Source organism: Salmo trutta, chromosome 15, assembly GCF_901001165.1.
Source record: "Salmo trutta chromosome 15, fSalTru1.1, whole genome shotgun sequence".
Taxonomy (NCBI): Eukaryota; Metazoa; Chordata; class Actinopteri; order Salmoniformes; family Salmonidae; genus Salmo; species Salmo trutta.
In genome coordinates this window covers 29,314,948-29,338,249 of record NC_042971.1, presented here as the reverse complement: position 1 = coordinate 29,338,249, position 23,302 = coordinate 29,314,948, and the positions used below count along the sequence as shown (strand labels likewise).

The window sequence follows — 23,302 nt, the reverse complement described above, 5'->3', positions numbered from 1 at the left end:
GGAGTTCGCAACAATTTGATGTGCATTTCACCACCAACTGTGCGGGTGAATAACAAGAATCCCAAAAAAGGAAATAATGTGGGACAAATAAATCAAATATCATACAAACTATAAAAAAAATTATTAACTAAACAAAATCAACCTGTTTTTCTGTAAAAATTAATTCATACATTCTAATCAGGTCCATTCATTGGCTCAAAAGACTCCTGTGAGGGCGGGACATTTCCTAGCAACAATAGTCCTTGCAGTGCTTCTGCCGTGAAGTCATGGAGCCCCAAAAACTTCTCGGCTGCAAATATAGTGATCTCCAGCTTCTTAGACCCTTGTGCTGTACAATTAATCACTGTGGCTATAAATGCCACAAAATCCACTTTCTTTACAATGAGTGTATCCAGATCACTCGATTGACTTAAAACACTAGGAGCTGGTTGCAATGCATCCACTGCCATATCTTAGTCCGGACAAAATGACAGATTCTTCAATACTATACTTCTCCCGTCTGAAAAAATTTGACACGTGACCATATCCTTTACAATTCCCACACTGTAATGGTTAGGACACAAATGCTCTCACCACATGCCTCACATATCCAAGCTTCACATATTAAGGTAGAGTCTCCTCAAACAACAATATCGATAGGCTTTTCTCCTTCCTTCCATTTACCATACGGGTCAGGCAACGTGCACTGACCACTCCTGTGATTTTGTGATTATGGTACTTGTCATCTATATCCAACGAGACTCCAGCTATAACTCCTTTGGCAGGTGCCCTGCTCCGAAAAGCAATACGTTACTTCTGATGTGGACAATTTTGCCAGATCTAGTGCATGCTTCTTCTGTTCTTCATTAACACAATTAACCAAAACAAGGCTGCTTCTAGTCACTTTGATTCAATCCACTGCTTTCTTCGCAGTCCTCAATATTACAAATGGATTTTCCAAATGAATCTCCTTGTCCAAAAAACACAGTCCAATAAGAAAAGCATTATCGGACAGGTCCTTGTCTTCTACTGCAACTTTTGCTCGTTTTGTTCCATTCTTTGATTTCACTATTTTCTATTAATTGTCACACACTTTACTTGCCGCACTTTCAGATTCAAGCACAGTAGCCATTTCCTCTCTTTCCACCCAATTGTCACTGATCTTGATTGTCCCACTTCTCCTCATCCTCCCACTTCTCTCGACACGCCCATTATGAGTCACTCCAGCGAGGCAGCAACCTAAGATTCAGCGCGAGGGCTGATTGGGTCAAAATAACGCGATTGGACTGCTGGCTCTGACTCTTGCCGCGGTGACGTACTAGTCGGAAGGAGGAAACTCGGATATTTCCGACTTGCTAACTGGTTATAGTTATACACGTGACGCCCACGTGACGCGTTCAACGACTCAGCAAGTCAGACATTTCCGAGTTTCCCAGTTCCGACTAGCATATGAACTCGCCAAATTCTCTTAATTTGGGGACGGACATAGCGGGTTGGCGTATTGGTCACATGACATATCTACAATTTATCACATGACGTGTATGAGGAAATATCGCAGCTGAAGAGGAGAAAGGTGGATTGTCTTTGCTTAACTGTGGATGTGCTACACATTTTGATCGATATCCGCCAAATCGTCGAAAATGAGTGCTAGTTTGGACATCAGACTGAAAAGAGCAAATAAAGTATATCATGAGGGGGTAAGGGTCAATTTGCCTGAAATTTACATAGTAAGATATACAGTATAACTATCGATGCCACCAAACTGTTAGAAGCGATGACATTGTGTCATTGGGTATAAAGCAGCTCACGTACTCAGCAGAAGTAATTCCAAATGGTATAGCTTGAACAAGTGCATCAGTGACAGGTGATACAGTGAAGTGTCAAATAAGTACTTAACCACCCGTATTTTAACCTCTTCTACCCTCGACATGTTCTGTTACTAGCTCGTGTTGATCATTGTTTTACTCCAATTGTATCATTAACTTCACAATACAGTGGCTAGATTAACCCTGAGTTAAATTGCTGTGTTTCGTAGCTCTGGCAACTTGGCAAGTCGTGTGCATGACAATTGTTTTGCTTACTACAGAGCAACCTTTTATGTGTTTGTGGTGAAGAGATGATAATGATTATTTTTCCTGATCAGCAGTTATCAATTTCTTCAATGTGTAAGATTTCTACTGCCCTCTAGTGGATGTCCTGCGTTGTCGAACATTTCATTTTTTTAATTTTATTTTTATTTAACCTTTATTTAACCAGGTAGGCCAGTTGAGAACAAGTTCTCATTTACAACTGTGACCTGGCCAAGATAAAGCAAAGCTGTGTGACACAAACAATAACAGAGTTACACATGGAATAAATGAAAGTACAGTCAATAACACAATAGAAAAGTCTATATAGTGTGTGCAAATGAAGTAAGATTAGGGAGGTAAGGCAATAAATAGGCCATAGTGGTGAAATAATTACAATTTAGCAAATAAACACTGGAGTGATAGATGTGCAGAAGATGAATGTGCAAGTAGAGATACTGGGGTGCAAAGGAGCAATAAAATACAAATAATAATATGGGGATGAGGTAGTTGGATGGGCTATGTACAGGTGCAATGCTCTGTAAGCTGCTCTGACAGCTGATGCTTAAAGTTAGTGAGGGAGATATGAGTCTCCAGCTTCAGTGATTTTTGCAATTCGTTCCAGTAATTGGCAGCAGAGAACTGGAAGGAAAGGCGGCCAAAGGAGGAATTGGCTTTGGGGGTGACCAGTGAAATATACCTGCTTGAGTGTGTGCTACGGGTGGGTGCTGCTATGGTACCAGTGAGCTGAGATAAGGCGGGGCTTTACCTAGCAAAGACTTATAGATGACCTGGAGCCAGTGGGTTTGGCGACTAATATGAAGCGAGGGCCAGCCAACGACAGCATTCAGGTCGCAGTGGTGGGTAGTATATGGGGCTTTGGTGACACAACGGATGGTAGTCTGCATCCAATTTGCTGAGTAGAGTGTTGGAGGCTATTTTGTAAATGACATCGCCGAAGTCAAGGATCGGTATAATAGTCCGTTTTACGAGGGTATGTTTGGCAGCATGAGTGAAGGATGCTTTGTTGTGAAATAGGAAGCCGATCCTAGATTTAATTTTGGATTGGAGATGCTTAATGTGAGTCTGATTAGTATTTTTTTTCCCACCGTTATTTAACCAGGTAGGCTAGTTGAGAACAAGTTCTCATTTACAGCTGCAACCTGGCCAAGATAAAGCACAGCAGATTGACACACAACAACACAGAGTTACACATGGAATAAACAAACATAGTCAATAATACAGTAGAAAAAAAGTCTATATACAGCGTGTGCAAATGAGATAAGAAGGGAGGTAAGGCAATAAATAGCCCATGGTGGCGAAGTAATTACAATATAGCAATTAAACACTGGAATGGTAGATGTGCAGAAGATGACTGTGCAAGTAGAGATACTGGGGTGCAAAGGAGCAAGATAAATACATTCGATATGGGGATGAGGTAGTTGGATGGGCTGTTTACAGATGGGCTATGTGCAGTGATCTGTGAGCTGCTCTAACATTTGGTGCTTAAAGCTAGTGAGGAACCAGTCTAACCAGACACCTAGGTATTTGTAGTTGTCCATGTATTCTAAGTCAGAACCATCCCGAGTAGTGATGCTGGGCGGACGGGCAGGTGCGGGCAGCGATTGGTTGAAGAGCATGCATTTAGTTTTACTTGCATTTAAGAGCAGTTGGAGGCCACAGAAGGAGAGTTGTAATGGCATTGAAGCTCGTCTGGAGGTTAGTTAACACAGTGTCCAAAGAAGGGCCAGAAGTATACAAAATGGTGTTGGCTGCGTAGAGGGGGATCAGAGAATCACCAGCAGCAAGATCGACTTCATTGATGTATACAGAGAATAGAGTCGGCCCGAGAATTGAACCCTGTGGCACCCCCATAGAGACTGCCAGAGGTCCGGACAACAGGCCCTCCGATTTGACACACTGAACTCTGTCTGAGAAGTAGTTGGTGAACCAGGCTAGGCAGTCATTTGAGAATCCAAGGCTGTTGAGTCAGCCGATAAGAATGCGTGATTGACAGAGTCGAAAGCCTTGGCCAGGTCGACGAGTACGGCTGCACAGTATTGTCTTTTATTGATGGCGGTTATGATATCGTTTAGGACCTTGAGCGTGGCTGAGGTGCACCCATGACCAGCTCGGAAACTAGATTGCATAGCGAAGAAGGTACGGTGGGATTCGAAATGGTCGGTGATCTGTTTGTTAACTTGGCTTTCGAAGACCTTAGAAAGGCAGGGTAGGATAGATATAGGTCTGTATCAGTTTGGGTCTAGAGTGTCTCCCCCTTTGAAGAGGGGGATGACCGTGGCAGCTTTGGGAATCTCAGACGATACGAAGGAGAGATTGAACAGGCTAGTAATAGGGGTTGCAACAATTGTGCTGGATCATTTTAGAAAGAGAGGGTCCAGATTGTCTAGCCCAGCTGATTTGTAGGGGTCCAGATTTTGCAGCTCTTTCAGAAACATCAGCTCTGGATTTGGGTGAAGGAGAAATGGGGGAGGCTTGGGCAAGTTGCTGTGGGGGGTGCAGAGCTGTTGACCAGGGTAGGGATAGCCAGGTGGAAAGCATGGCCAGCTGTAGAAAAATGCTTATTGAAAATCTCAATTATCGTAGATTTATTGTTGGTGACAGTGTTTCCTAGCCTCGGTGCAGTGGGCAGCTGGGAGGAGGTGCTCTTATTCTCCATGGACTTTAGTGTCCCAGAACTTTTTGGAGTTTGTGCAACAGGATGCAACTTTCTGTTTGAAAAAGCTAGCCTTTGCTTTCCTAACTGCCTGTGTATATTGGTTCCTAACTTCCCTGAAAAGTTCCATATCGCAGATGATGACATACAAGTAACTGCCAAAATAAAGGAAACACTTGAGTAAAAGAGGGAAAGAAAGTGCATTGAAAGCAGGTATTTCCATACAGTTGTGGTACCTAAGTTAATTACGCAATTAACATCCCATCATCGTGTGTGTGTAAGTCATCAGATCTCAACCCAATTGAACACTTATGGGAGATTCTGGAGCGGAGACAGAGACAGCGTTTTCCACCACCATCAACAAAACACCAATTGATGGAATGTCTTGTGGATGAATGGTATCGCATCCCTCCAGTAGAGTTCCAGACACTTGTAGAATATATGCCAACTTGCACTGAAGCTGTTCTGGCGGCTTAAGACACTTTGCTGGTGTTTCCTTTATTTTGTCAGTTATGTGTATCTCTTCACCAAACCCTCTGGTCATAGTAAAGCTTTATGAACACCCTAAACACCAAGAGTGTGATACTTTTTGCATTTCACATTTGTAATATAATTTCTGGTTTATTATGTCAGGAGGTCCTTGCCGGTGTTGTGGCGATAGTTAGTAAGGAGGCGGTCCAGCACCAGGGCATCACTCTCACCATGGAGGGAATTGTCAACCTACAGCTTAGCTCCAAGAGTGTGGGAGTCTTTGAGGCCTTCTACAACTCTGTTAAGGTGAGAGTCCAACGGTATTTCCAAGCCCAAGGATCACCACACATTGAACTGCCTTTTTCACATGATTAGATTATGTTGTTGTTGTCATGGACTGTTTAGTGCCAACATGGAGCATAGATACCTTACCTAAGTCTGTATATCAATGGCTCTGATGTCACAGATTGATCTCTCCCCTCTTTCTGTAACAGCCCATTCAACTTATCACAAGCAACATTGAAGTGGTAAAGCAAGGCAAGGTGCCTGGAGGGAAGACAGAGATTCCCTTTGAGTTCCCCCTGCACACAAAGGGCAACAAAGTGCTGTATGAGACCTACCATGGTGTTTTCGTCAACATTCAGGTAATGACCACAGAGCTGGGGCCTGCCCTGCACTTTGCAAATGGCTGTCTTCTGTGTTTTCAGACTATGACCTAGATTATTCTCCATGTCAGACAAGGACCAGCCAGAGAACCATACTATACCTCCCAAAGCAGATATTTCTGCCATCTTTGGGTCAGACCTGCTTCAGCTGACGCAGTGCCCATGCTATTTCTAATGACAATTTAAAAGATCCCTTTTATTGTCATGTCATCTGGAGAAATACAAAAACAACTGTGATTGTAAACCTCTCTGACGCTAATGAGGTGTAATTATAGAGACAGAGAAGCACAGATTGACATTTCCTGTGTTCCAGTCGTTTGTTGTCTCAAGGAAACTGCAACAAAAAAAATACAAGGAAGACTAAATGTTTGCTTAAAAAAAACATGTTTTCATCACTGCAGATGTATAGGCCTAAGCAATGAAATAATGTTATTAGCAGATGCTGAAAGGTCATTTTCCAGCAATCTTACATTTTGCCGGAGTAAAAATAACAAGGCATTCTGTAGTTGCCGAGGAATTTTTACTCTCAAACTGCAGCTCTTTTTTGTCCCCTGAATCAGTCAAGCTTCAGAAAGTATCTAGATGTGTTCTGTTGTCTGCAAAATCAATGAGGTGTAGACCAACATTTCAATAGTGTAACGCTTGAGCATTAAACCTTTGGAAAAAATTCTCTAATAGTCTTTGTTTTTGTCCAATAAGAATGTTTACCCTTGAAAAGCTATGTCTTCTGAAACAGTACGATCTAGTAGATTAGGTATTTATATTGCATTCCAGAATAAGTGAGGCATTCGAAGGACAGAGGGGAGGCTCTGTACTGCATCTAATATTAGACCTAAAATTCAGATAGTACTGATGAGGAACCTCATGGGGGGGTGACTTATCAGTCTCAATTCTACCACTGGAAATGGTATCCAGCTTTATTTTAAGGCAGGCTTTTAACAATTAAATGCCTGTTTCTCCTGACAATATGTGAGGAAAAAGTATTTGTATCCAAAAAAGCCTTGTTACTAATGTTAATAATTGTATGGTGTTTATTTTCTCAGTACACCCTCCGTTGTGACATGAAGCGCTCCTTGTTGGCCAAAGACCTGAGCAAGACCTGTGAATTCATGGTGCACAGTCTGGTGAGATCAACCATCATCCTGACTCCGACCAATATCTCATCTCATCTCTGAGAATACCATACAAAAACACCACCGTAACATGATCTGACGTTGCTTGATTTTAAGTTTCATGTAGCTACAGTAAGAAACAGGCCTGTAGTTTCTTATACTTTTCTTCAATATAGATGCAAGTGAAGTGATGTTGTAATCTATAGTTGCACAATGACATCATACATGATTACTAGGGGACTGTGCCATCTCTGGGGCCATGCAGACCATTTGCTCATGGTTAGACTGTCCCCTTTCTCTTCTTTCAGCCACAGAAAACCAAGCTGCAACCCACCCCGGTAGACTTCACCATCACGCCAGAGACCCTGCAGAATGTCCGCGAGGTACAGCAGGCCTGTCGGGAATATGACCAAACACCTCCAAAATGTTCAATTACATTTAATCTACACTACATGACCAAAAGTATGTGGACACCTACTTGTCGACCATTTCTTTCCAAAATCATGGGCATTAATATGGATTTGGTCCCCCTTTGCTGCCATAACAGCCTCCACCCTTCTGGGAAGGCTTTCCACTCGATGTTGGAACATTGCTGCGGGGACTTGCTTCCATTCAGCCACAAAGCATTGGTGAGGCCGGCACTGATGTTGGCCGATTAGGCCTGGTTCACAATTCCAATTCATCCCAAAGGTGTTCGATGGGGTTGAGTTCAGGGCTCTGTGCAGGCCAGTCAAGTTCTTCCACACCGATCTCGACAAACCATTTCTGTATGAACCTTGCTTTGTGCATGGGGGCATTGTCATGCTGAAACAGGAAAGGGCCTTCCCCAAACTGTTGCCAGAAAGTTGGAAGCACAGAATCCTCTAGAATGTCATTGTTTGCTGTTGCGTTAAGATTTCCCTTCACTGGAACTAAGGGGCCAAGCCCAAACCATGAAAAACAGCCCCACACCATTATTATTCCTCCACCAAACTTTACAGTTGGCATTATGGATTCAGGCAGGTAGCGTTCTCGTCGCATCCGCCAAACCCAGATTCTTCTGTCGGACTGCCAGATGGGAATGTGTAGTGATTCAATCCAGAAAATGCGCTTCTACTGCCAATGGAAGAGAGCTTTACATCACTCCAGCTGACACTTGGCATTGTGCATGGTGAACTTAGGCTTGTGTGCGGCTGCTCGGCCATGGAATCCCATTTCATGAAGCTGCATACAAACAGTTATTGTGCTGACGTTGCTTCCAGAGGCAGTTTGGAACACGCTAGTGAGTGTTGCAACCAAGGACATATTATTTTTACGCGCTACAAGCTTCAGTACTCAGCAGTCCTGTTCTTTGAGCTTGTGGCCTACCATTTCGCGGCTGAGCCATTGTTGCTGCTAGACGTTTCCACTTCACAATAACAACACTTACAGTGGACCAGGGCAGCTCTAGCTTGGCCGAATATTGACGAACTGACTTGTTGGAAAGGTGGCATCCTATGAAGTGCCATGTGGAAAGTCACTGAGCTCTTCAGTAAGGCCATTCTACTGCCAATGTTTGTCTATGGAGATTGCATGGTTGTGTGCTCGATTTTATACACCTGTCAGCAACAGGTATGGCTGAAATAGCCGAAGCCACTAATTTGAAGGGGTGTCCACATACTTTTGTGTATATACAGTTGAAGTCGGAAGTTTACATACACCTTAGCCAAATACATTTAAACTCAGTTTTTTCACAATTCCTGACATTTAATCCTAGCAAAAATGCCCTGTCTTAGGTCAGTTTGGATCACCACTTTATTTTAAGAATGTGAAATGTCAGAATAATAGAAGAGAAAATTATTTATTTAATCTTTTATTTCTTTCTTCACATTCTCAGTGGGTCAGAAGTTTACATACACTCAATTAGTATTTGGTAGCATTGCCTTTAAATTGTTTAACTTGGGTCAAACATTTTGTGTTGCCTTCCACAAGCTTCCCACAATAAGTTGGGTGAATTTTTGCCCGTTCCTCCTGACAGAGCTGGTGTAACTGAGTCAGGTTTCTAGGCCTCCTTGCTCACACATGCATTTTCAGTTCTGCCCACAAATTTTCTATAGGGTTGAGGTCAGGGATTTGTGATGGCCACTCCAATACCTTGACTTTGTTGTCCTTAAGCCATTTTGCCACAACTTTGGAAGTACGCTTGGGTTCATTGTCCATTTGGAAGACTCATTTGCGACCAAGCTTTAACTTCCTGACAGATGTCTTGAGATGTTGCTTCAATATATCCACATAATTTTCCTCCCTCATGATGCCATCTATTTAGTGAAGTGCACCAGTCCCTCCTGCAGCAAAGCACCACCACAACATGATGCTGCCACCCCCGTGCTTCACGGTTGGGATGGTGTTCTTCGGCTTGCAAGCCTCCCCCTTTTTCCTCCAAACATAACGTTGGTCATTATGGCCAAACAGTTCTATTCTTGTTTCTTCAGACCAGAGGACATTTCTCCAAAAAGTACGATCTTTGTCCCCATGTGCAGTTGGCTTTTTTATGGCGGTTTTGGAGCAGTGGCTTCTTCCTTGCTGAGCGGCCTTTCAGGTTATGTTGATACAGGACTTGTTTTACTGTGGATATAGATACTTTTGTACCTGTTTCCTCCAGCATCTTCACAAGGTCCTTTGCTGTTGTTCTGGGATTGATTTGCACTTTTCGCACCAAAGTACGTTCATCTCTAGGAGACAGAACGCGTCTCCTTCCTGAGCGGTAGGACGGCTGCGTGGTCCCATGGTGTTTATACTTGCGTAAAATTGTTTGTACAGATGAACGTGGTACCTTCAGGCATTTGGAAGTTGCTCCCAAGGATGAACCAGACTTGTGGAGGTCTATAATTTTTTTCTGAGGTCTTGGCTGATTTCTTTTGATTTTCCCATGATGTCAAGCAGAGGCACTGAGTTTGAAGGTAGGCTTTGAAATACATCTACAGGTACACCTTCAATTGACTCAAATGATGTCAATTAGCCTATCAAAAGCTTCTAAAGCCATGACATCATTTTCTGGAGTTTTCCAAGCTGTTTAAAGGCACAGTCAACTTAGTGTATGTAAACTTCTGACCCACTGGAATTGTGATACAGTGAATTATAAGTGAAATAATGTCTGTAAACAATTGTTGGAAAAATGACTTGTGTCCATGCACAAAGTAGATGTCCTGACTGACTTGTCAAAACTATAGTTTGTTAACAAGAAATTTGTGGAGTGGTTGGAAAAATAGTTTTAATGACTCCAACCTAAGTGTATGTAAATCTACGACTTCAACTGTATAGTGTACCTTTTGGCATTCTAGATGTTGGTTTCCTGGGTCTTAATCGGTCTACTCCGTCATTGATAAAAATTATTTGAGGAAAACCAGCAGACACCGTAGCAGGAATGTTCAGACCGTTAATATCATCCCATCTTTGTATTACTCACCATCGTCTCCCTCAGAGGAGTTTGCTGCCCAAGTTCCTGATCCGGGGCCACCTGGATGCCACCAACTGTGTGATCACTAAGCCCCTGACTGGAGAACTGGTGGTGGAGAGCTCTGATGTGGCCATCAAGAGCATCGAGCTGCAGCTGGTCCGCGTAGAGACCTGCGGTGAGTCTGACGCTACTTATTGGTGCCCATCTACACTGAACAAAAATATAAATGCAGCAATTAAATATTTTACTGAGTTGCAGTTCATATAAGGATATCATACAATTGAAATACATTTATTAGGCTCTAATCTATGGATTTCACATGACTGGGAATACAGATATACATCTATTGGTCACATATACCTTTAAAAAAAAGGTAGGGGCGTGGATCAGAAAACAATCAGTATCTGGTGTGACCACCATTTGCCTCATGCAGCGCGACACAGCTCCTTCGCATAGAGATGATCAGGCTGTTAATTGTGGCCTGTGGAATGTTGTCCCACTCCCCTTCGATGGCTGTGTGAAGTTGCTGGATAATGGCGGGAACTGGAACATGCACGTCGATCCAGAGCATCCCAAACGTGCTCAATGGGTGACATGTCTGAGTATGCAGGCCATGGAAGAACTGGGACATTTTCTGCTTCCAGGAATTGTGTACAGATCCTTGCAACATGGGGCCTTGCATTACTTTGCTGAAACATGAGGTGGTGGTGGATGAATGGCACGACAATGGTCCTAAGAATCTCGTCATGGTATCTCTGTGCATTCAAATTGCTGTTGATAAAATACAGTTGTGTTTGTCCGTAGCTTATGCCTGCCCATACCATAAACCCCCCCCTCCACCATGGGGCACTGTGTTCACAATGTTGACATCAGCAAACCGCTCGCCCACACGACGCCATACACTCTGTCTGCCATTTTCCCGGTACAGCTGAAACCGGGATTCATCCGTGAAGAGCACACTTCTCCAGCATGCCAGGGGCCAATGAAGGTGAGCATTTGCCCACTGCAGTCAGGTCAAGACCATGGTAAGGGTGACAAGTACGCAGATGAGCTTCCCTGAAACGTTTTCAGACAGTTTGTGCAGAAATTATTTGGTTGTGCAAACCCACAGTTTCATCAGCTGCCCGGGTGGCTGGTCTCAGACGATCCTGCAGGTGAAGACGCTGGATATGGAGGTCCTTGACTGGCGTGATTACACATGGTCTTTGGTTGTGAGGCCAGTTGGATGTATTGCCAAATAATCTAAAATGATGTTGGAGGTGTCTCATGTTAAAGAAATTAACATTCAATTCTCTGGCAACAGCTCTGGTGGACATTCCTGCAGTCAGCATGCCAATTGCACACTCCCTCAACTTGAGACATCTGTGGCATTGTGTTGTGTGACACAACTGAACATTTTAGTGGCCTTTTATTGTCCCCAGCACAAGGTGCACCTGTGTAATGATCATGCTGTTTAATCAGCTTCTTGATATGCCACCTCTGTCAGGTGGATGGATTATCTTTGCAAAGGAGAAATGCACACTAACAGGGATGTATACACAATTTGAGAAGCTTTTTGTGTGTATGGAACATTTCTGGGATTTTTCTTATTTCAGCTCATGAAACATGGAACCTAGACTTTACATGTTGCGTTATATTTTTGTTCAGTATATTTTGAGGGCAGGCCCTGGTAGAATACTGTAACAATGCTTCCTTCGAGGGTATCATTCATCTGAACTGTACGTGATTGAATGAAAGTAAGATTCCCATTACTTTGCTTTCACCAATCCAGATTAGTGTCTAAACAGGGCCCTACCCACTCCAATAGAAGTGAATAGTGTGTTTTTCCATCTGCGCCAGGCTGTGCTGAGGGCTATGCCAGAGATGCCACAGAGATCCAGAACATCCAGATAGCAGAGGGAGACGTCTGCCACAGCCTCCCCATCCCCATCTACATGGTCTTCCCCAGGCTCTTTACCTGCCCTACCCTTGAGACCATCAACTTTAAAGTCGGTGAGTTAACCTGTAACAAATACAAGTCAAATAGTGCAACAGTTTGTGGTTTACCGATGACTGACAGATTTGATTCTTTGTTCCTCTGTAGAGTTTGAGGTGAATGTGGTGATTGTCCTCCATGACGAACATCTGATCACTGAGAACTTTCCTCTGAAGCTGTGCCGAGCGTGAGAGCCCAGAGCTCCACTACAATGGAGGATGGTCAGAGGATAGTGCCGTTGACATGCCTGGGCAAGAACGACCTGAAGTGACCAAGGACTCATAGTCCAGAGATAGCCAAGCCTACAAGTCTGTTGGCTGGGCCTCCCTGCTCTGAATCAATGACACGGTCTATAAGTGCATAATGTTATATGGACGTATGTCTACAGTTCAGGGAAAAAAAGACTGAAAAAGCAGAGGATGTTCAAGGTCGTGGGCTACCTTTCAATATAATAGTGCAAATGTCAAAATGGATAAAGTAACTTAATTGTGTATCAATTCATGATATCTTTGAAGCCGCGTTGTTGCATTTCAGAAGTTTTTTGGAGAGACATTGCCCATCATTAGCAGTAATATGGTATATTTCTAACTGAATATCGGCACTGTCAAAATGTAGCCCAAAGAACATTCTAAAATGGAGGCATTTCAAACTAACAAGGTATTCAAAATCAACCAAGTTATTAAATGCATTTTAACATTCCAGTTATGTTATCATTGTAAATTGTGTGTATTGGCTTAACCCCAAAGAGCTGGCTCAAGGAGGTAAGCAGCTTTAGTACATTTTCTTCAGTAAAGATTGACACATTTTAGACTGAATCCATATTCCCAAACCATAAGATCAGAGATGGCTGACTAAAAGTAATGATCCGGCTTTCTGAAATACTGTACCCCCCCAGGACTCGGACCTAATGTCCCAACAGCAGATGAAATTCACTTTCAACGTAAGTAACGAATAACAGATTTTAGGTAATGCTGGGCGAAGGACCTGATGCATCTGGAGGATCTCCCAACTTGGTAAATAAAAAGTAGCTACTTACATCACACAATTCACAGATTGCAGACAACACAGGAAACACAAAGCTTTGGACCTTCAGTTGAGTGATGCCTACTCTCGTGGACAGACTACAAACAAATGCATCTGACCAAATTACTTTATTTTAATCTCTGTTAACCCAGAACTAAGTGATACACATGACCAAAAGTATATTCATTTGTATTTATTATGGATACCCATTAGCTGCTGTCAAGGCATCAGCTACTCTTCTTGGGGTCCGGCTAAATTAAGGCAGTTATACAATTTTAACTTTACAATACATTCCACAACACACTAAGTGGGCACCTACTGGAGTTGGTCCCCCTTTGTTGCTATAACAGCCTCCACTCTTCTGGGAAGGCTTTCCACTAGATGTTTGGACTTGCTTCCATTCAGCCACAAGAGCATTAGTGATGTTGGGCGATTAGGCCTGGTTCGCAGTCAGCGTTCCAATTCATCCCAACGGTGTTTGATGGAGTTGAGGTCAGGGCGCTGTGCAGGCCAATCAAGTTCTTCCACACCGATCGACAAACCATTTCTGTACGGACCTCACTTTGTGCACAGGGGCATTGTGATGCAAGGGCCTTCCCCAAAATGTTGGCAGCACAGAATCGTTTAGAATGTCATAGTATGCCGTAACATTAAGATTTCCCTTCACTGTAACTAAAGGGCCTAGCCCGAAACATGAAAAACAGCCCCAGACCATTTGTATTTATTATGGATCCCCATTAGCTTCTGCCAAAGCAGCAGCTACTCTTCCTGGGGTCCAGCAAAATTAAGGCAGTTTATACAATTTTTAAAACACTACAATACATTCACAGATTTCACAACACACTGTGTGTCCTCAGGCTCCTACTCCACCACTACCACATATCTACAGTACTAAATCCATGTGTGTGTATGTTATCGTGTGTGTGTATGCATGTGTCTGTGCCAATGTTTGTTTCTTCATAGTCCCTGTTGTTCCATAAGGTGTGTTTTATTTTTTAATCTGTTTTTTTTTTAAATCTTATTTTACTGCTTGCATCAGTTACTTGATGTGGAATAGATTTCCATGTAGTCATGGCTCTATGTAGTACTGTGTGCCTCCCATAGTCTGTTCTGGACTTGGGGACTGTGAAGAGACCTCTTGTGGCATGTCTTGTGGGGTATGCATTGGTGTCCGAGCTGTGTGCCAGTAGTTTAGGCAGACAGATCATGCATGCAACATGTCAATACCTCTCATAAATAGGAGAGATTGACATGCATATTATTAATATTAGCCAGCCGTGCTGCCCTGTTCTGAGCCAATTGCAATTTTCCTAAGTCCTTTTTTGTGGTGCCTGACCACACGACTGAACAGTAGTCAAGGTGCGACAAAACTAGGGCCGTGTCATACCTGCCTTGTTGATAGTGCTGTTAAGGCAGAGCATCGCTTTATTATAGACAGACTTCTCCCCATCTTAGCTACGACTGCATCAATATGTTTTGACTGAAAGTTTACAATCTAGTGTTACTCCAAGCAGTTTAGTCATCTCAACTTGCTCAATTTCCACATTATTTATTACAAGATTTAGTTGAGGTTTAGGGTTTAGTGAGTGTTTTGTTCCAAATACAATGTTTTTAGATTCAGAAATATTTAGGGCTAGCTTATTCCTTGCCACCCACTCTGAAACTAACTGCAGCTCTTTGTTGAGTGTTGCAGTCATTTCAGTCGCTGTAGTAGCTGACGTGTATAGTGTTGAGTCATCCACATACATAGACAGTCTGGCTTTACTCAGTCAGTGGCATGTCGTTAGTAAAAATCGAAAAAAGCAAGGGGCCTAAACGGGTACCCTGGGGAATTCCTTGTGTAAGTGCTTGTTGAGTGTCCTTCCCTATAAGCATGCTGAAATTCTGTTGTCAATTTGTTTACTGTAAAATAGCATTGTATCTGGTCAAACACAATTTTTTCCAGAAGTTTACTAAGGGTTGGTAACAGGCTGATTGGTCAGCTATTTGAGCCAGTAAAGGAGGCTATACTATTCTTAGGTAGCGGAATGAATTTAGCTTCCCTCCAGGCCTGAGGGCACACACTTTCTAGTAGGCTTAAATTGAAGATGTGGCAAATAGGAGTGGCAATATCGTCTTCTATTATCCTCAGTAATTTTCCATCCAGATTGTCCTACCCTGGTGGCTTGTCAGTGTTGATAGACAATTTTTCACCTCTTCCACACTGACTTTTACAGAATTCAAAAGTACAATTCTTGTCTTTTATAATTTGATCCAATGTACTTGGATGTGTAGTGTCAGTGTTTGTTCCTGGTATGTCATCCCTAAGTTTGCTTATCTTGCCAATGAAAGTGCTTAAAGTAGTTTGCAATATCAATGGGCTTTGCGATGAATGAGCCATCTGATTCAATGAATGAAGGAGCAGCCGAGTTGGCTTTTTTCCCAAAATGTTATTTAAGGTGCCCAAGCTTTTTACTATCATTCTTTATATAATTGATCTTTCTTTATAGTGTAGTTTCTTCTTTTTATTTAGTTTAGTCACATGATTTCTTAATTTGCAGTACATTTGCCAATCAGTTGGGCTGCCAGACTTAATTGCCATACCTTTTGCCTCATCCCTCTCAGCCATACGGTTTTTCAATTCATCAATCCAAGGGGATTTAACCGTTTTTAGTCATTTTCTTAATGGGTGCATGCTTATTAGTAACTGAAATAAGTAGTTTCATAAATGTGTCAAGTACAGCGTCTGGTTGCTCATTACACACCACAGACCAGTAAATATTCTTTACATCCTCAACATGAATCACTACAAAACTTCTTGTATGACCTCTTATACACTATATTAGGCCCAGCCTTTGGAACTTTGGTTTTCCTAGATATGGCTATTATATTGTGATCACTACATCCTATGGATTTGAATACTGATTTAAAGCAAATATCTGCAGTGCTAGTAAAGATGTGGTCAATACATGTTGATGATTTAATTCCTGTGCTGTTTGTAAATACCCTGGTAGGTTGACTGACAACCTGATCCAGGTTGCAGGCACTGGTTACAGTTTGAAGTTTTTTCCTGAGTGGGCAGCTTGATGATAGCCAGTCAATATTTAAATCACCCAGAAAATATACTTCTCTGTTGATATCACATACATTATCAAGTATTTCACACACATTATCCAGATATTGACTGTTAGCACTTGGTGGCCTATAGCAGCTTCCCACAAGAATGGGTGAGGCAGGTGAACCTGTAGCCATATTACTTCAACAGTATTTAACATTAGATCTTCTCTAAGCTTTACAGGAATGTGGTTCTGAATATAGACCTGTGTGGTTCTGAACACCTCCTGCATTGGCATTTCTGTATTTTCTGTAGATGTAATAACCATGAATTGCTACCACTGTATCATCTAAGTGAGTTTCAGAGATAGTCAGAATATGAATGTCCTGTGTTACAAGCAAGTTACTGACTTCATGGACCTCGTTTCTTAGGCTACATATATTAATATGGGCTATTTTGAGTACTTTTCTGGGTTGCTTGATTGTTTTTAATGCTTTACTGGGAAGCTTTTCAGAGGTAGACTTACTCATATTATTTACATGGAGCTGATAGTTCAGGGTGAGCTGCATAAAGTGATCTTCCTACTATTTCACACCGCCTCAGTGGTAACAGTAACTGGTTTATGATTACTGCTTGCAACAGCTGTAGGATAAACAGATGTATTCGGTGCAATTAGGGGCACAGAAATTAAATTACTTGCATTGTGTTTGCCAGTGGCCCTATGTACATTTGATGCAGCATTATGACGACTCATTGTCACAATAGTAGGGATTAATTTAGCTGGTCTTGGATCATTATTCCCCCTCCAAACTTCAGTTGGCATTGCATTAGGGCAGGTAGTGTTCTCCTGGCATCTACAAACCCACATTCATCCGTCAGACTACCATCACTCCTTAATGTCAATATGCCTTGTCCATTGCTGTTCTGGTTAGTGTTTATTGGCTTATTTCACAGTAGAACCTCTAGCCATGCTCATTATACCTTATCCAACCTTTCAGTTCCACCACCCACACATGCTATGACATCTTCTGGATTCAATGATGTTTCTAGAGACAATATTTCTTTCATTACTAAATGCCTAGGTTTACCTCCACTGTATTCACATCCTACCATACCTTTGTCTGTACATTATACCTTGAAGCTATTTTCTCGCCCCCAGAAACCTGTTCCTTTTACTCTCTATTCTGGACGTCATAGATGACCAATTCTCATAGCTTTTAGCCGTACCCTTATCCTACTCCTCCTCTGTTCTTCTGGTGATGTAGAGGTGAATCCAGGCCCTGCACGCCTAGCTCCACTCCTATTCCCCAGGCGCTCTCTTTTGATGACTTCTGTAACCGTAATAGCCTTGGTTTCATGCATGTTAACATTAGAAGCCTTCTCCCTAAGTTTGTTTTATTCACTGCTTTAGCACACACTGCCAACCCGGATGTCCTAGCTGAATCTGAATCCTGGCTTAGAGTTTTTGGTAGACTTCCTGAAATCTTCATCCCTAACTACAACATTTTCAGACAAGACAGAACGTCCAAAGGGGGCGGTGTTGCAATCTACTGCAGAGATCTGTCCTACTATCCAGGTCTGTACCCAAACAATTTTAACTTCTACTTTTAAAAATCAATCTCTCTAAAAACAAGTCTCTCACTGTTGCCGCCTGCTATAGACTACCATCTGCCCCCAGCTGTGCTCTGGACACCATATGTGAACTGATTGCCCCCCATCTATCTTCAGAGCTCGTGCTGCTAGGTGACCTAAACTGGGACATGCTTAACACCCCAGCCATCCTACAATCTAAGCTTGATGCCCTTAATCTCACACAAATGATCAATGAACCTACCAGGTACCACCCCAAAGCCGTAAACGCTGGCACCCTCAAAGATATCCTAACCAACTTGCCCTCTAAATACACCTCTGCTGTTTTCAACCAAGATCTCAGCGATCACTGCCTGCATCCGTAATGGGTCAGCGGTCAAACGACCTCCACTCATCACTGTCAAACGCTCCCTGAAACATTTCAGCGAGCAAGCCTTTCTAATCGACCTGGCACGGGTATCCTGGAAGGATATTGACCTCATCCCTCTCCACCTGCCTACCCCTACCGCGGTCAACAGCACTGCACCCCCCACAGCTACTCGCCCAAGCCTTCCCCATTTCTCCTTCTCCCAAATCCAGTCAGCTGATGTTCTGAAAGAGCTGCAAAATCTGGACCCCTACAAATCAGCCAGGCTAGACAATCTGCACCCTTTCTTTCTAAAATGATCTGCCGAAATTGTTGCAACCTCTTTCGTGTCGTCTGAGATTCCAAAAGATTGGAAAGCAGCTGCTGTCATCCCTCTTCAAAGGAGGGGACACTCTTGACCCAAACTGCTACTGACCTATATCTATCCTACCCTGCCTTTCTAAGGTCTTCGAAAGCCAAGTCAAAAAACAGATTACCGACCATTTTGAATCCCACCGCACCTTCTCCACTATGCAATCTGGTTTCAGAGCTGGTCATGGGTGCACCTCAGCCACGCTCAAGGTCCTAAACGATATCGTAACCGCCATCGATAAGAAACAATACTGTGCTGCCATATTCATTGACCTGGCCAAGGCTTTCGACTCTGTCAATCACCACATCCTCATCGGCAAACTGAATAGCCTTGGTTTCTCAAATGATTGCCTCGACTGGTTCACCAACTACTTCTCTGATAGAGTTCAGTGTGTCAAATTGGATGGCCTGTTGTCCGGGCCTCTGGTAGTCTATGGGGGTGCCACAGGGTTCAATTCTTGGGCCAGCTCTTCTCTGTATACATCAATGATGTCGCTCTTGCTGCTGATGAGTCTGATCCACCTCTACGCAGACAACACCATTCTGTATACTTCTGGCCCGTCTTTGGACACTGTGTTAACAACCCTCCAGACGAGCTTCAATGCCATACAACTCTCCTTCCGTGGCCTCCAACTGCTCTTAAATACAAAACTAAATGCATGCTCTTCAATCGATCGCTGCCCACACCTGCCCGCCTGTCCAGCATCACTACTCTGGACAGTTCTGACTTAGAATATGTGGACAACTACAAATACCTAGGTGTCTGGTTAGACTGTAAGCTCTCCTTCCAGACTCACATCAAACATCTCCAATCCAAAGTTAAATCTAGAATTGGCTTCCTATTTCGCAACAAAGCATCCTTCACTCATGTTGCCAAACATACCCTCGTAAAACTGACCATCCTACCAATCCTCGACTTCGGCGATACCATTTACAAAATAGCCTCCAACACTCTACTCAGCAAATTGGATGCAGTCTATCACAGTGCCATCCGTTTTGTCACCAAAGCCCCATATACTACCCACCACTGCGACCTGTACGCACTCGTTGGCTGGCCCTCGCTTCATTCTCGTCACCAAACCCACTGGCTCCAGGTCATCTACAAGACCCTGCCAGGTAAAGTCCCCCCTTATCTCAGCTCACCGGTCACCATAGCAGCACCCACCTGTAGCACACGCTCCAGCAGGTATCTCTGGCCACCCCCAAAACCTAATTTGGCCACCTCTCCTTCCAGTTCTCTGCTGCCAATGACTGGAACGAACTACAAAAATCTGAAACCGGAAACTGATCTCCGTCACTAGCTTTAAGCACCAACTGTAAGAGCAGCTAACAGATCGCTACACCTGTACATAGCCCAAACAACTACCACTTCCCCTACTGTGTTTATTTTGCTCCTTTGCACCCCATTATTTCTACTTTGCACTTTCTTCCACTACAAATCTACCATTCCAGTGTTTTTACTTGCTATATTGTATTTACTTTGCCACCATGGCCTTTTTTGCCTTTATCTCACCTCATATACTTATTGACTGCAAGTTTGTTTTACTCCGTGTCGAACTGCTTTGCTTTATCTTGGCCAGGTTGCAATTGTAAAAATGAGAACTTGCCTACCTTTGCTCCGGAGTCCAATTCCAGCAAGCTTTAAGCTCTTACACGCTTCAGCGGTCCCATTTTGTGTAGCCTACCACTTCGCTTCAAGTTGTTTCTACTAGACGTTTCCAACTCACAATTACAGCACTTAGTTGACCTGGGCAACTCTGGCAAATTTCTGCCCTGCTAAACTGACTTGTTGGAAAGGTGGAATCTTATATGGTGTCACATTGAATTGGGGCAGCAGGTAGGTTAGAGCTTTGGGCCAGTGATCAAAACCTTAAGGTGACATGGTTAACATCTGTCGTTCTGCCCCTGCACAAGGCACTGCTCCTAGGCTGTCATTGTATTTGTTCTTAATTGACTTGAATAGTTAAATTGATAGTCACTGAGCTTTTCAGTAAGGCCAATGTTGGTCTATGGAGATTGCATGGCTGTGTGCTCATTTTAATCACCTGTCAAACAACCGAATCCACTAATTTGAAGGGGTATCCACATACTTTAGTTTACCTGACATTGCATTAACAGAAGGAATCACATGCTTTTTATCTGGTAGGGGTCACATTGAAAACAAACTTCAAACTGAAAGCCATGAGTTCCGTTAAAACAGAAGACAGCAGTTGTCAGGAAAATCCTTCACGCTATGACTGACTGCTTTCAACAGCATAAAACTTCAACAAACAAGTCTGATTAACTCTTACTTAAAATATGTCACTTAAAATTAACCATACAAAAATGTGGTAAATATTTAAAATTGCAGTTGGTTTTCTATCCTCCAGTTCCAACTTTTCAAACAAAGTAGCTGGCAATCAAACTTTATTACACCAGGCACAAGAATCTTAAGACTTTCAGAATTAGCTCAACCCATTACCACACTTAAAAGTAAACCGGGCCCAACTAAACCACTCCTTACTCAAACATGTGTCTAATGACAACGCTGCGATTAATGGTTATGAACATATAACAAACATTATCTACTACAAAAAAAAGGTTTAAGTAAAAAGTCAACACTTCAGCATTATAATGGCACAAACGATAGACAAAATAAAAAAGCTCAACATTCATTGCATGATACAGTATAAACCAATATATTCATAGGGAGATCGCTTGATAACTAGTTCATCGCACTTAACTTTAGTCCAATTTCTTTATCTCCACATGCAGATTTGACAGAAGCATTCATTATGAAATTGAGTAGTTGACCATATACTGGGAATCAATCTGTGTTTGGAATTCAGGCATTAAGCATAAGGGGGTTAAGGGTTTGTAGCTGTGGGTGTTTAAGAGAAGGCAGCAGGCGTGTGGCCCCTGCGTATTCTGCCAGGTAGCAGAGGGAAGTCCTCAGGTAGGAGAGCGTGCTCTCTGCAGGTGGGACAGGTGCTCTGCTCCTTCAGCCACGACTTGATACACTAGAGGGAGAAGGGGAGAGGAAAAGATAAGTGGTAGAAAATGAGGACTGACCGTCAAACCAATCCCGAGTGCAAGAACAGGAATTCCCAGTTCCTGTGTTCTACTAGCCCTAAATAACCACAGATGAAAGCACTGGGCAAACTCAGTTGCAGACTACTTAAGGGTGTGGGTTGAAGTGGCCTTACATCTCTGTGGAAGCTGTGTCTGCACTCCAGCACACACAGGTCCTCCTGGGACATGTCATCATGGCAGATGATACAGGGATCCTCCATGTTCAACTGTACAAGACACATATACATCAGAATCAAAGAGTCTGTGTAGTACACAACAGCAAACCCTACAATTTATGCTTCAACCCGAGTTATACCTCATCAGCATCTGTACATCCATGTTATTGTCTGACCAGGAGTCTCGAGCCCTGCTGTGAGCGACTCAGTGTGAAGTGCAAGCTGAACTCACCGCCTTTGACTTGGAGTGTCCTTGGGCACCCACGCTCTTCCAGACATGGGTGGGGGGCCCAGTGGAGTGGACAGAGGCTGGAGAGTCAGAGCGCAAAGGGATCCCAGTGTCACCTCTACCGGCACTGCTCAGCTGCTCCTGGACACACACACACACACACACACGTTACAGTTCATATGGAAGCCAACAGTTGTGGGCATATTTTAGCCTAGGAGTGAATGTGAATAAGGACATAATACATTTTCAATTGATGCTTCCATTCAAGATATTTTGAGATCCCTTTAGTTCAAAATCTAGCTAAACATAGTGATAAAGAACATCCCTGATAGAGGGGATACAGAACTAGAGCAAGTATTTAGACATTTGCCAACAGGTGTGGTATGGTCCTAGTCTTTGGGGCTCTTACTCTGGTGGAGTCCTGGTGGTCCAGGATGAGCTGGGCCACTCTGTTGATGACCTCCTGGTAGGACAGGGAGTTCAAGCAGCCTCTGTTGGCTGTGCGCATCTCCCCAATGAACTTGGACAGCACAGGCCTGAAATGACAAGTCAGTATTGAATGCTCGTACACCCATAATACCCATTTGTGTGCACACTTATGTTACGTTACCTGCTATAGTGAGGGAACATGACGCTGAGGCGATCTACAATTCTATCGTACACATTGGTGGGCTGTGGGGCCGGTGGCCTGGAAGCCTGGTTCTGCTGGGGCGGTCTCATGATAGGACGGTTAGTGGTGGCACTAGCTGGAACTCCAGCCATACCGGAGGGCAGTGCAACACTCTGATCCATGGCTGGAGCAGGAGGGGCTCTAGGCAACCCCGGGTGACCGTAGAGGGGGGCTCTCATGTGCACTGGATGGCAAGGGAGCTGCTGGTGAGCCTGGGGTGGGAACAGCATCAGAGAGTGGGAGCCGGTTAGTAAGACCTCTTGACAGGAGATTACAATGGAAATGTTCCGAAACACCTTGACAAACGGCAGAGGTAAAGCCTGGGGAGATCGTAGAGCTGTGTGTACAGAAAGTGGCTGTGTGTACATATATAGAAAGTGAGTTCTGTTCCTAACTCAGTCTCTCAAGCAACATTGACTAGATTGTGGGCCAGGCCACATAAGAGACTCTT

General features: G+C 43.4%; 2 protein-coding genes across 4 annotated transcripts in view; one reads left to right on the top strand and one right to left on the bottom strand.

Annotated features, from left to right (window-relative positions):
• Positions 1-1,393: 1,393 nt before the first annotated feature.
• Positions 1,394-13,061, top strand: vps26c (VPS26 endosomal protein sorting factor C). Its single transcript, XM_029690958.1, has 8 exons — positions 1,394-1,676; positions 5,356-5,499; positions 5,688-5,837; positions 6,902-6,982; positions 7,279-7,353; positions 10,410-10,560; positions 12,225-12,377; positions 12,469-13,061. Exons 1-8 carry the CDS (start codon positions 1,620-1,622, stop codon positions 12,549-12,551), a joined length of 894 nt encoding a protein of 297 aa, XP_029546818.1. The 5' UTR covers positions 1,394-1,619; the 3' UTR covers positions 12,552-13,061.
• Positions 13,062-20,799: 7,738 nt separating this feature from the next.
• The window catches only part of ttc3 (tetratricopeptide repeat domain 3), a 45,878-nt gene continuing 43,375 nt past the window's right edge, over positions 20,800-23,302 (bottom strand). For all 3 annotated transcript variants that reach the window (XM_029690955.1, XM_029690957.1, XM_029690956.1), the window contains exons 42-46: positions 22,792-23,063; positions 22,591-22,717; positions 22,185-22,322; positions 21,911-22,003; positions 20,800-21,724 (exon numbers count right to left, since the gene is read on the bottom strand). In XM_029690955.1, coding sequence (XP_029546815.1) covers positions 21,596-21,724; positions 21,911-22,003; positions 22,185-22,322; positions 22,591-22,717; positions 22,792-23,063 — 759 coding nt within the window. In that variant the 3' untranslated portion in view covers positions 20,800-21,595. The remainder of the gene's footprint in view (positions 21,725-21,910; positions 22,004-22,184; positions 22,323-22,590; positions 22,718-22,791; positions 23,064-23,302) is intronic.

What these genes read in the sequence shown, in the direction of transcription:
- vps26c (XM_029690958.1), top strand. Translation starts at nt 1,620, where the DNA reads ATGAGTGCTAGTTTGGACATCAGACTGAAAAGAGCAAATAAAGTATAT. An exon ending in CCTTCTACAACTCTGTTAAG is followed by an intron (nt 5,500 to 5,687) that starts GTGAGAGTCCAA and finishes TTTCTGTAACAG; the next exon opens with CCCATTCAACTTATCACAAG. An exon ending in GACCATCAACTTTAAAGTCG is followed by an intron (nt 12,378 to 12,468) that starts GTGAGTTAACCT and finishes GTTCCTCTGTAG; the next exon opens with AGTTTGAGGTGAATGTGGTG.